The sequence below is a fragment of the Jaculus jaculus genome, chromosome 3 (genome assembly GCF_020740685.1).
Source record: "Jaculus jaculus isolate mJacJac1 chromosome 3, mJacJac1.mat.Y.cur, whole genome shotgun sequence".
In the NCBI taxonomy this organism is placed as follows: domain Eukaryota; kingdom Metazoa; phylum Chordata; class Mammalia; order Rodentia; family Dipodidae; genus Jaculus; species Jaculus jaculus.
In genome coordinates, this window is record NC_059104.1 from 53,816,943 (window position 1) to 53,830,447 (window position 13,505).

General features: G+C 36.4%; 1 protein-coding gene across 1 annotated transcript; it reads right to left on the reverse strand.

The window, feature by feature from the left end:
* Window positions 1–3,782: 3,782 nt before the first annotated feature.
* Window positions 3,783–4,956, reverse strand: LOC123459415 (olfactory receptor 6C3-like; the record flags this gene model as incomplete). Its single annotated transcript, XM_045146032.1, has 2 exons — window positions 3,783–4,653; window positions 4,931–4,956. Coding segments are annotated over 2 exons (897 nt in total), but the record flags the coding sequence as incomplete, so codon positions are not given.
* Between the last annotated feature and the right edge of the window lie 8,549 nt (window positions 4,957–13,505).

The window sequence follows — 13,505 nt, forward strand, 5'->3', positions numbered from 1 at the left end:
TGTTTGCCTGTGAAGCCTAATGACCCTGGATAATTCTCCAGTCCCCATGTAGGCAATAAGGGAACACATGCATCTGGAATTTGTTTTCAGTGGCTGGAAGCCCCGGCATGCCCATTCTTTCTTTCTATCTACCTTCCCCCTCCCTCTCTGTCTCTCTCTCAAATAAATAAATAAATGAAATATTTTTAAAAACTGCTTTGATAGTACTAAGAAGATCTGCAACCCAGGGACAGGACCACTCCATGAACACTACCATTATATGGAAACACATTCAGTTTTATTTTAATATTTTTATGTAGTACCATACTTGTAATTCTGATTATTTTGGGCTTTACATTGTATGTGTACTTATTACTTGATCCAAACCTTTTATATAAAATGATGTGGCTTTGTGACAATTAGAATGTATATCCCCCATAGACTGGTCTATTCTATCAAAGGTTGGAACTTGGCTTTCCAGCCACCGGGTTGGAAGAGGTGTCACTGTGAGTAAATCATGGGGTCTACCCTAATGTGTGTTTGGGGACAGATGTGAATTCTAGTCCAAACATATGCAGATGGCTAATAATTGCTGCAGTTCCCTGCTGCCTGTTTGCTGGTTTTTGTGGTGTTTGCTGGTTTGTGATTACTCTCTGCTTGGATGAATAGAAACAGCTTCTGACAGTGATGGAAATTTTCCCTGGATCTTTAAACTTGAAATAAGCTTCTCCCTTCCTTAAATTGTTCCTGGTTTGGAAGTTCACCCCAGCAATGTGGAGTTGTCTACAACTGGCATTTAAAACCAAATATGGGACATGATAATGGCAACTAACTAGAATATGAATCTTCTGAGAAATCAAATATGATCTATCAATATATATATCAGGCTGGAGAGATGGCTTAGCAATTGGGGTGCTTGACTTCAAAATCAAAGGACCTAGGTTAAATTCCCCAGGACCCATATAAGTTAGAGGCACAAGGGGACACACAACATCTGAAGTTTGTTTATTGCAGCTGGAGGACCTGGTACGCCCATTCTCTCTGTCTCTCCCTAGTTCTCTCTCTCTCTCTCTCATAAGTAAATAAATATAAAATATTTTTAAAACGACAAAAATTCATGTATCAAAAAGATTGAAGATGAGAAAAAGGGTATAAATAGTAAGATACTTGATATTCCTCAAGGAGATTATGAAGTATCAAATAGGAAAATAATGATCATCATGGAGCTTATCAGAAAACATCAAGATTTTACTATAAAAGTCTTGGTCAGACATAAAAATTAAATACTTATAAAATACATTTTATGTTATTTTATGGTTCTCTCCTCTCATATATTCTTTAGCTTATAATTTGGTTCATTGTTCTATGAAATCCCACAGAATATGACATTTATTTGCATTTGGAAAGATTATGATGTAGGATTTTAGGTCCAGGGAGGGATTAAGTTCCATAAAAATTCAGTATATCGAAGCACTGTGGACCCTATTTTTTTTTATTCTTTTTGTATTTAGCAAAGAATTAAACACATAGTCTCAAAGATGGGTAAATTCTGAATTATGAGGCTTATTTGAGGGAGCATTAGGATTTACAGAGAAAGTTTGCTAAAAAGCTCAAAATGAGAAGGAAATCTCAGAGCTGGACATGGTAGCACATGCCTTTAATCCCAGTAATAAAGAAGCAGAGGGAGGAGGATCTTCGTGAGTTCAAGGCCATCCTGTGGTTACATAGTGAATTCCATCTCAGCCAAATCTAGAGAGACCCTACCTAGAAAACAAAACAACAACAACAAAAGCAAAAAGGGAAAGGAAAAGGAATTCTCCCCCTTCCCAGCTGAGAAATTCTTCACATGGAAAAGTCCCCAATAAGGAAGTCCATAGAGAAAACACAGACACACACACACACATACACACACACACACACACACACACACACACACACACACACACAGACACACACACATGCATGCACACATACACATACACACACAGCAAAGCATGAGCCCCCAGGACATAAGAGCCCTTCTCATATAAGAGATCAAAGAGTATTAAGAGATAATAAAGGGCTCATCATACCCTCTCCAGTGCCTTGTGACTCAGGTGTTACTTTGAAGGTTCAACCAATTGGTCTGTCTTGTAGGATATAGAATTTTATGGTACCATTACCGTTTGGGCTCAGATGTTTGTACCCCACCCCCTCCCTTACCCTCCCCTCTTTTCCAACCCACCCTATTGTCCAGTCCTCAAGATGCTTGTTAGGTAAGGTGGCATCTTGGGTAGATTCAGGTTAGGAGCTTTAGATAAGTGAGACTATGAGGCAATTATCTTTCTGTGATTGGGTGAGTTCACTGAGAATGATCTATTTGATGTTTGACCATTTTTCTTCATAATTTCATTGTGTCTTTTTTTTTTTTCTTACTGCTGTGTAGAATTCCATCATGTAGATATACCACATCTTAGTTCTTCATTCATCTAATGATGGACATCTTAGCTATTACAAATTAAGCAGCTGTAAATATGGTTGAGCAAATCTTTCTAGACTGAGGATTGGAGCATTTAGGGTACATGCCCAGTAAGGGAATAACTGGGCCTGTTGGTAATTCTATACTCAGCTTTTTTAGGAGTCTCCATATTGCTTTCCAAAGTAGTTGTACTCTCTTACATTCCCACCAACATTTGATGAGGGTGCCGATTTCTCCACAACCTTGTGAGCATTTGATTTTTTAATGTTTGCTATCCTTACTAGGGTAAGGTGGAATCTCATAATTGTTTTTTTTTTTTTTTTTTTTTTGCAAAGTAGGAAACTTAAGATGACTTTATTCTTTTTAAAAAATACATACACATAGGTAAACAAAATGATTATAGACAGACAGAGGACCATAGACAAGTGAACCTGAAGTACAGAGCATAGCATGTACTCTAAATTGAGAACATTCTCAAATATCATATTGCTGATAACATTTCCAATAATTTTGTGAAAGATTATTATTATTATTATTATTTTTTTTTTTTTTGGTTTTTCAAGGTAGGGTCTCACTCTAGCCCAGGCTGACCTGGAATTCACTATGTAGTCTCAGAGTGGCCTCTAACTCATAGTAATCCTCCTACCTCTGTCTCCCGAGTGCTGGGATTAAAGGCGTGCACCACCACGCCCGGTTTGTGAGAGATACTTTATTCATTGTGTGTGCTTTTGTGTGTAGTAGGTATAGTGTATGCATGTGTGTAGGTGTATAGTCCTGTGCACATACATGTGAAGCCTAGAGAAGAGCATCAGGTGTTGCTGTATCACCTGTCCACATGTTTTTAATGAACTGGAGTTACTTGTTGAAGCTGTACCAGCTATTTATCAGTCAGTCTGAGCAATAAGACCTGGAGTTCTTCTTTCTTTGTCCCTTTCAGGACTAGGGATACAGAAAATAAGTCATACCTGGCTTTTTATATGGGTGGTGAAGAATGAACTCAGGTCCTAATGCTAGTGTGGTAAACACTCCTGGCCAGTGAACTATTTTCCCAGCCCAAAGATGATTGTATTATTTTTTAAATATTTATGTATTTATTTATTCATTCATTTATTAGCAAGCAGAGAGCGCTAGAGAGAAGAAAGAATGGACACAACAGGGCCTCCAGCCACTGAAAACAAAATTGATACACATGTGCCACTTAGTCTGGCTTTACCTGAGTATTGGGAAGTTGAACTCAGGTTGTTAGGCTCTGTAGGCAAGCACCTTAGCAGTTAAGCCATCTCTCCAGTCCAGTACTTTATTCTTTAATTCCTTATGTAACAGTTTATATATGATTCTAATATTTTCAATTGCCAGAGAAAAACATAACCTTTTCCACAGTATCCTTAAAGGCTTTCTTCACCTGCTGGTTCCTCAGGGTGTATATAAATGGGTTCATCATAGGAGCAACAGAAGTATTGAGAATAGCTACTCCTTTGGTCAATGATGCTCTGTCCTTTGCAGAAGGATTAGCATGCATAAAAATACAGCTTCCATAGGAGATAGAGATGGCAATCATGTGAGAGGAGCATGTGGAAAATGCCTTCTTTCTCTGACTGGCTGAAGGGAGTTTCAAAATAGTCCTAATGATGAACAAGTAGGAGAGAATTATTAATGCTAAAGTGAACAGAAGTATCACTATTGCAGAGTAAAACCCAATCACTTCCAGGAGCCACGTGTCTGAGCAGGATAACTGCAGTAGGGGGTAGTAGTCACAGGTGAAGTGATCAATGATATTAGATCCACAGTAATCTAAGTGAAGAAAAAGAATGACGGGTGGGAAGATGTTTAAGAATCCCACGAGCCAGGCCGAGGAGACTAGCAACAGGCAGACTCTCTTGTTCATGATGGTTGTGTAATGCAGGGGTTTGCAGATGGCCACGTAGCGGTCATAGGACATGGCTGTTAGAAGGTAAAATTCAGTTATGCCCATGAAGATTAAGAAGAACAACTGAGCTGTACAGTCATTGTAGGAAATAGTTTTGTCTCTGGATATAATTGTGCCTAGAAACCTAGGGACGCAGACAGTTGTAAAGGTTATTTCTAGAACTGAGAAGTTCCTGAGGAAGAAGTACATGGGGATCTGTAGATGGGAGTCTACCAAGGTGAGAGTGATGATGGTCAAATTTCCAGTGACACTTAATATGTATGTGATAAACAGAAAGAGGAAGATCACATTAATTTGCATTTTGTTAATGGTTAGAGATGTTGAACATTTTCTTAAGTGTGTTTGACATTTGTATTTCTCTTTTTGAGAACTGCCTGTCCAGTTCTTTGCCCCATTTTGTGAGTGTGTTGTGTGACTTTTTATTGTTTAGGTAATCTTCTACTGCTTCTATCTGTCTCTCTCTCTCTCCCTCTTCTTTCTAAATCTTTTATATTACTTATAATTTTCTTTCTTTTATTCATGGGCACTGACCTGTAAATCCCACTACCAGCAGGTGGCTATCATCCAAAATGAGCTTTGGATCAGAGAGACCTACAAGGTTTCCTAAAAGAATGACAGATTTATGTCAAAGTACTTCATGACCCACAAAAGGTTTGTGGTAAGACCCTACTGCTAAAGTCATCATTTGCTGTTGGCATATAACATGGAGTAACATGACTGGAAGCTAGAAGAGAGTCAGTCCCCAGACAGTTAGGGCATCTAGTGCCAGAAGTTGCCAATTGGGGGAAAATGACCAATATCTGTCCAAACAACTAATGGTCTAACCTACTTAGCAGCAAATAACCTGTTGTGATACTCATGCAAGTGCAATAGTGGTGCACAGCCGTGGATGGAAACCAACTGTTCTTGATTTGGTTAACTGATCTGCTCAGTGGAATGGAACCCATAGCAGAAGCTGGAAAATAAGTCAGAACCATATCTAAAAATGAGCCTTCTCTCCATTATCAAGCTACCACCAGTTGTGGGCTATAAGAGGGCCTACACCTATTGAATTTGTGCAAAAATTAATGGTTATCCCATTTATCTGGTGCTAACAAGGCCAGTGGTAAGACCCTATTGCTGAAGACTCCATACACAGCTGACGCGTAAAATGGAATGACATGGCTGGAAGCCAGGAGAGAGTCAGTCCCCAGACAGTCAGCATGTCTAGTGCCAGAAGGCGCTACATAGGCGACTGGGGGAAATGACCAAGATCTGTCCAAGCAACACATTGTTTAACCTAATTAGCAACAAATAACCGGATGTGATGCCCACACAAGTGCAATAGTGGTACACAGCCATGGTGAGGAATCAATTGCTCTTGATTTGGCTAACTGATCCACTCAGTGGTAGTAGACCCATAGCTAGAGCTGGGAAACAAGTCAGAACCATACCCAAACACAAGCCCACTCTACAATATCAAGCTACCATCAATCACGGGGTATAAGAGGGCCTAAACCTACCATACTGTCTATCAAAAAAGTAAGTCTTATCTCAATTTTCCAGGTGCTAACTTACTCTCCGTTGGAGAATCTGCTTCTCTTTTCCAGATAGATGCAGATCCTCAGAAGAGAGCTGCCCCAACATACCTCAAAAGGGGCCCAACTGAAACTAAGGACAACTGGCGAAATAAGCAAGGGTGATGTTTTCCTGTGAACCGGATACCAGCACAAAGGGAAAGGAGATCAACGCAGAGAAAAATCAACTCCTACCAAATCAGAGAGCCAGAGCCTCAGAGGCCCCCAACACCTCAGCACTGAAGCAGACCAAAAATGAACCCAACATGGCTCAGGGAAATTTTGTGGAAGAGGGAGCAGAAAGAATGTCAGAGTCACATGTTGGGTCATGATTTGCAGAGACATTTAGCATACCAATAACTGGGGGCTAACTCCACAATGCACGACCCATTTTCATTAACAAGGAGGGTCTAATGGGAAGGTGTAGATCACAGATGAACCTAAATAATGGTACCAAACTTCCTGTATTTACTGAAAAGAAAACTAATAAATTAAATTAAAAAAAAAAAAAGAGGGGCAGAAAGAATGTAAGAGCCACACTTTGGGTCATGATACACACAGATCTTTCTTCCTACCCATTACTGATGGCTAACCTCACAATACATGACCTATATACCCCAACTAGGAGGGTCCTTCTGGAGGGAAGAGGACAGCGAGGAGGTTAGCAATGGTACCAATTTGACTGTATTTACTGAGCACACAACTAATAAAAACTATAAAGGGCTCAGAGCTTAAAGAGAGATGACACATGTAACATAATGAGAAAGCACCCACAGACATCACAGAAAAGAGCCCACACAAAAAGATATCCTCCCGTTTCTGGGTCTGGGGGAGAGCTTATCACTGGGGACAAGGAAGCAAAAAAGAGGAGAATGAAGAGAAAGCCATGGGAAAAAAAAAAAAAAAAAAAAACTTACATACATATGCCAGGCTCATTTATGTTTTACACAACAAATTATGATGAGCCTCATCACTGGATTCAGGTGTATAAAAGAGAGACCTGATTGTTGTACTCAGTAGGTTGACTCAAGAGGGGCCAACCTATACAGGAGTGCTGAGTTTGAAGAACCAAGAAGCTGCTGCAAGACAGTGTTGTTTTCAACCATTTTGGCTAAGACTGGCTCAGATATGGGTTCTACTCCTGTCAGGGAAGACAAGGTTGCATACTTGTTGTCCTTGAGTGTATGTCTTTGGCTAACTGCCTATATAAAAGCTATTTTGTTCCTGTTCTTCCTTCAATACTTCCATATTCAATATTTCCCTCTACCCTTTGGCAATCACCTCAGATGAGCTTATCTTTTTCTTTATTGTCTTTCTGAGATATTAAGATTGATTATAAATTTCTCTATACATTTTCATTCAATTGAATTTGCCACTTTGAAAATAAACCCAAAGAGTTGATATTGTAGATTTAAATGATTTAAGTAGTAATTAAGATAAGTTTTGGGCTGGAGAGATGGCTTAGCGGTTAAGCGCTTGCCTGTGAAGCCTAAGGACCCCGGTTCGAGGCTCGGTTCCCCAGGCCCCACATTAGCCAGATGCACAAGGGGGCGCACGCATCTGGAGTTCGTTTGCAGAGGCTGGAAGCCCTGGCGTGCCCATTCTCTCTCTCCCTCTGTCTTTCTCTCTTTGTCTGTTGCTCTCAAATAAATAAATTTAAAAAAAAAAAAGAGATAAGTTTAGTGATCAAAGTAGACTGGTCAGGTTTCTATTAATTATTTTCCTTAACTCTCTGTATGTAAAGAATCACCAAAGATGACATCCATGTGTTTAGAAAATGAGTGATTCATCTCCATTTCTCACATTATTTTATTCCCAATAGAACTAAATTTAGATGCCATTGGAATATTGTCTATGAATAACTGTGCATGAAACAATTTTTATAGTAGCCCTCCATCCTAAGACTAACAGGAAATAGCTTGTCAAAATTTGGTCAAGAAGAAGGCTAATTAAGATGGCTCAGTGCATAAAGCACTTGCTAAATTTGGACCTGAGTTTAGATCTTAAAAGCCTATGAAAAGTCAGATGCCTTAGCATTACCATCTGTAATTTTACTGCTCCTATGGTAAAATGAGATGGAGACAGATGAATCCTTAGAAATTTTCAGGACATCTTGACACCACACACAAACACATACACACACTTTCATCAAGAAATATTAGAAGGTATTAATATAGCTTATGCCATTCTTTGAAAACGTCTACATTAGAGTATTCTCTCTATAACTGTACTGTGAGTTGTAAAAGATTTATTTGATATTAGGATATTGAGAATTGATTCTTCCCTGTTTGCATTGTCTCATATATGCCTCAACTGTAAGAATTGCCACATTGAATTTATGTTCCTATACTTGTTTCCTATTTAATATTTGGATAAAGAGTATGAATCTTTTTCATGCATAAGCAAGCATTCTAAAGAAAATTCTAGTATCTATAATAAAAGCCACACTTTGGACTCTCCATATATATTGATGCTTTGTTATGTGTCTCCAAAAAATTCATAAAGTTGAGCTCTATTATTCTTGTGTAATGGAAATATTATACTCATGTTAAGTCAAGATCTTCTTAACTACAAGCATTACCTTGAAAATTGGACTGTTTCTAGCCACTTTAATGTCTTCATAATTCATTGGGTATAAACATAAAACAGTTACATTTTCCTGGTAATTGCAGATAACTCTGCCATTTCCCAATTGAAAAGCAGTTTCTCTTAATTAACAACTGATTCCAACTACATAACTTCAGTGATATTTTTCTTATTTTTTTTAACAATGATTTTATTCCAACTCTTAAAAGCTTACTCCTATTCATTTAAAAGCTCCTTCCAAATACTTTATCTAAATCCTACTTCCTCTTCCTTAATTGTATACTAGATTTATGGCTCTTATAGAATGAAGTCCTTTTCTAACTTGTGTGAGCTTTTCCTTGTGTAGCTTAACAGGAAAATGGAAAGAAAAGTGTGAGAAATCTTGTTAATTGATCTCTTAGGGTGAGACTGTAGTTCTTTTGGGAGTGACTATTGTTGTTATCCATTCCCATGGTCTGTGTGCTTAGTACATAGTTAATAGTTTGATCCTGAATGATTTAGACTTTGGCTCATAATTCACAAAGACACAATAATGTTATTAGTAATATAGCTCATTTGGAAATCTATGGTTCCTCAAAGTACTAGTTTATATAATTTATTAAAATTATCTAAAATATAGTTATATATTTCCCTTATGCACAAACATTTCTGACCCCAAGCTATAATAGTCCCAGATAAAGAAAAATGTCCCTACCACATGTATAGCAAACTCTCACAGCAGGTAAGTGAGGTCCCTGTGAAAAAACTACAACTTTCCAAATTTATTTAACAAGAAACTAGTTGCACTACTTCAGGGAAATCATGTACTGTCATTGTTTCCCTAAATGCTCATTTTACCCTTTATAATTTATAAGTAAAGATCATAAAAAAAATCTATATTTTTACTTCTTATAAAAATTCATTTTATTTTTCTGTAGAGATGAAATATTCTGTCTTTGTAAAAATAGAGTATATTCACAACACTCCCTATTTTTATTGTTTGCTCATTTGGCTATACTGTGTTGGGACATGGAAATAGTTTTACAAACTGATACTTTCTAGCAAATCTGCATGGCCATATTCAAAACAGATGCATTTTAATGCACACATGCACACACACACACACACACACACACACACATATATGTAGAGAGAGAGAGAATAGAATCAGTAAAGAACTGTTGGTAATGCTACAGTAATTAGTTCTGGCTTTCCAATTTTGACTTTAGAGTACACTTCTCTATAGAACAAATAATGACTAGTTATTATAATGAGAATGACAGTTGAGGTTATGATTCTGATACATACTGGATTTTGCTAAGAATCTATGATTTTAACATTATTTTAATATAAGAATAATCTCTAAGAAGTGAAGCCCCCAGTGTAGTTTTAATATATCATGCTTTTCTTTACAAATGGAAACCCATCCATCCTGAATAGAGTCCTAAACTTCAATGTAGTCACTACAAACCTCCTGACAATATAATAGATTAAACACTTTCTTTCTTCACATGAAGTAATACCCATTCTTTCTGTTTTAACAATGGAAATTGCTACCTAGAAGATTGTACTGTAACCACCAGAATAGTTCCATGATATAAACACATTCCATGTTCCGTGAAATAACACTGAGGGGCATGAAACCTCTTTCTGTGCTCTTCCACCAGTAACTTATAACTTGCTAGTTCTGTACTCTTACCTTGTTCAGATTATCAGGTATTAAAGTCATATAGGACATGACTCTGCATTTTAAATATGAGTTGTTTATCATAACATTTAAGATTCAGTCCTGTTATTGCCTATATATTGATATCATTATTTTTTTTTAGCTTTGAGCAATATTTCCTTGTATGCACCAGAGTTTATCTATTCATCAGTAAAATATATTTAGGTTGTTTTCAGTTTGGAGAAATTATGAGTTCTGGTGCATTAAATGTTTGCATTCAATTTTTGAATAAATCTAACTTTTGGTTGCTCTTTGATTTGCATTCCTGAGTTATTTCCAATTATAGGCTAGCATTTGTGATTGCTGATATGATTTTAAGTGACTTTTTGTATATTTAATGTAAGAGCATTATAAGTATTCTGTTCTTGGAATTTATTATTTGTTCAGTCTCCTAAAGTATTAGATGATGCTATATAAATATAGTAGATCAATCTTCAGTTTTCAATTCCACTTTCTTCTGAAGCTAATGACATTGAGCTTCTTTTTATGTGTTCATTTACCATGATTATGACTATGTTATAAGAGGGTCAATTCAATTTTTACTCATTTTTAAGTCAGGCCTCTCATTTTCTTATTCCTTTTTTTTAAGATGTACAGAGACTATATTAGACTAAGAGAAGAAAGGAGGAGAATGTACAGAGAGTTCCTTCCCTTGAGAAGGCATAAGGTGTACAGCCCCTTCTAGAGACCCAAATTAAGATCTTATTTACAGATTCTGAAAGGGGGCTGAGCTAACTAGCCATGCTATCAACTTCTGTGGCTGAGTTTATCCAAGCACCATGCCAAGATTTTATTTATTACTAATTTTTGAAAACTTTACAAACTCTGAACACAAGAACTTTGAAAAATATTTTATGATATAGTTAAGAAGTTCCCTTCAAGATGGCTATGGCTTTGTAAAATGTTCTCTAAGGTTAAATGTATGGCTTCCTCTATTTCATTTTCAAGAAGTCAAATGACAAGTGAGGATCCATACCAAAGGTGCTAAAAGAAAGGCTGGGAAGATTTCAACATTATTAAAAGCTTTTATTAAAAAGTTTTATAAAATACTTTATTTTGAGGTAGGGTCTTCCTGTATCCCAGGTTGATCTGTAATTCACTATGTACTCTCAGGATGTCCTCAAACTCATATTAATCCTCCTACCTCTGACTCCCAAGTGCTGGGATTAAAGGTGTGTGCCACCATGCCCAGTTAAATACATTGTCTTGATTATATCCTTGCAATAACTATTATTATAGAAAATAATCTTATTTTATACATTAGATTCAAGGAAGTTTGAATACATCCATGGTGTATATCAACAGTTTTCATTACATGTTCTGATTGGTTGTACATTGATACAGCGTAAAAGTATCAGCTTACCAAGCACCCAATAACATTGCTTAGGCATTCTGCAAATAATGTTATTCAATACCTGTGATTGAACCAGGTATCAACTAAGGGAGTTTTTGAAAGAAACTTCAACCTGTTAGTTCAAAACAACTAGAAATATATGGTTAATAAAAATGTCTCTGAGTGAAGTGAGGTAATAAAAACAGAAATGAAAGCAGCTAGTAGAGTGCAAAAGTTCACTATCTATGTACAGACAGAATGAATGGCTTTGCACTTAAACAATATGCTTTGATGTCAAATGCAAATGAATATCCAATTATCTGGTATTTAAATAAGTATCTATCATAATTATATTTATCATGAGTCTCATATCTCATAATTGTGCTTTGGAAAATTTCATTACAACAATGTTTTGATACACTGGTGGGGACTATGAGACAAAAAGAAAGCATGAAGTATAAAATAATTTAATATTTGATCATGAGCCTCAAAATGTAAATACATCTAACTAACATAAATTCTTAGATGTAGACTAAAATATGAATGCAAAGAATATTTTTGTTCATTTCTACAAAGCCATACTAAAAGCTGATTTAAATATTCATTTGGAATATTGATAAAAATTTTAAAGATGCTGTGTTGATATAACAAAACTAAATAGAATAAAATGTATGGTATATCTGATCCAATTGTACTTAATTTATCAGAATTATTTTGTACTTATCACTGACTCCACATATTCAAATTAATTTTCACAGAGTAGATTGTATGCTTTATAGAATTTAACATGTGTCCCTTATACTAACAATATAAAGTGTTCAATAATTACTGAGTTCTGAAAAAAGGCTGATCCCAAAGGAAGAAAATAAACATGTTAAAAATCAGAAGTCTGCAAGGAAGCAGGCAGAATTGTACACAGGTAGTCCTTTTTCCTCACATGGAATAATACTTTGATATGATGGCAGGTCAGACATATGGTGCCCCATTTACAGGAAAGCAAATCTGTTTTCAGTGATGAGGACCAAACTCAGGGACTATTGTCTCTTACCTTATTACCTACCTATAAATATTCTTGATTACATTAAATAAAATCTGAATTTAGAGATAATGCTTAATCCCAAATGGAATATTGATATACTCCCATTAGAGATATGACTTAGCAATTAAAGCACTTGCCTATGAAACCCAAGGACTCACATTTGACTTCCCAGAGCCTGCATAGGCCAGACACACAATGTGATACATGTGCACACAGTGGTGCATGCATCTAGAGTTTGATCACATTGGCTATACGCCCCAGTGCACCAATTTTCCCTCTCTCCCTCTCTCTCTCTCTCTCTCATAAGAAGGCATCACCAAGACCAGGTTACTAGCAGACTACTACCAAAAAGGAATTAAATGCATTAGTTATTGAGTCATTGTTTTAACATAAAAATAATTTTATTTAACTTTCCTTATATTATGAGTGATATTAGTTTATTAGTATTTGGGCTTTTCTCAAGAAACACCACAAAATGTGTTTTAAGTTAATTTCTGTCAAAAGCTCTCCCATAACATTATATAATATATACCCATATAGGCCTTAAGAATATATGAAGAAAATATTACAGAATATAGCTCTAAACCCTCACCATATCTCTACCAATATAAAAGCACATAGAAATTATAACTGGTATGATGCATATTTCGAGTAAGAGTACACACACACTTGCATTTGATTAGATAGTAAAATGTACATTGATCCCAACAGCAGCAACAAAACAAGAAATTCTCATTCTATCCACTGTTTCTTATGCCAGCCTACAGACCTCCCACTTATTTACTCAGGTACCACCTCTAGATGGAAAGGAATGGGGCTTGGAGAAGGATAGGGGAATCACAGTAGACATTAAAAAAAAAAATTCATCTTTCTCATGCATAACCCGAGAAACTTCACATGTATTCCTATTCCTAAATCTTCC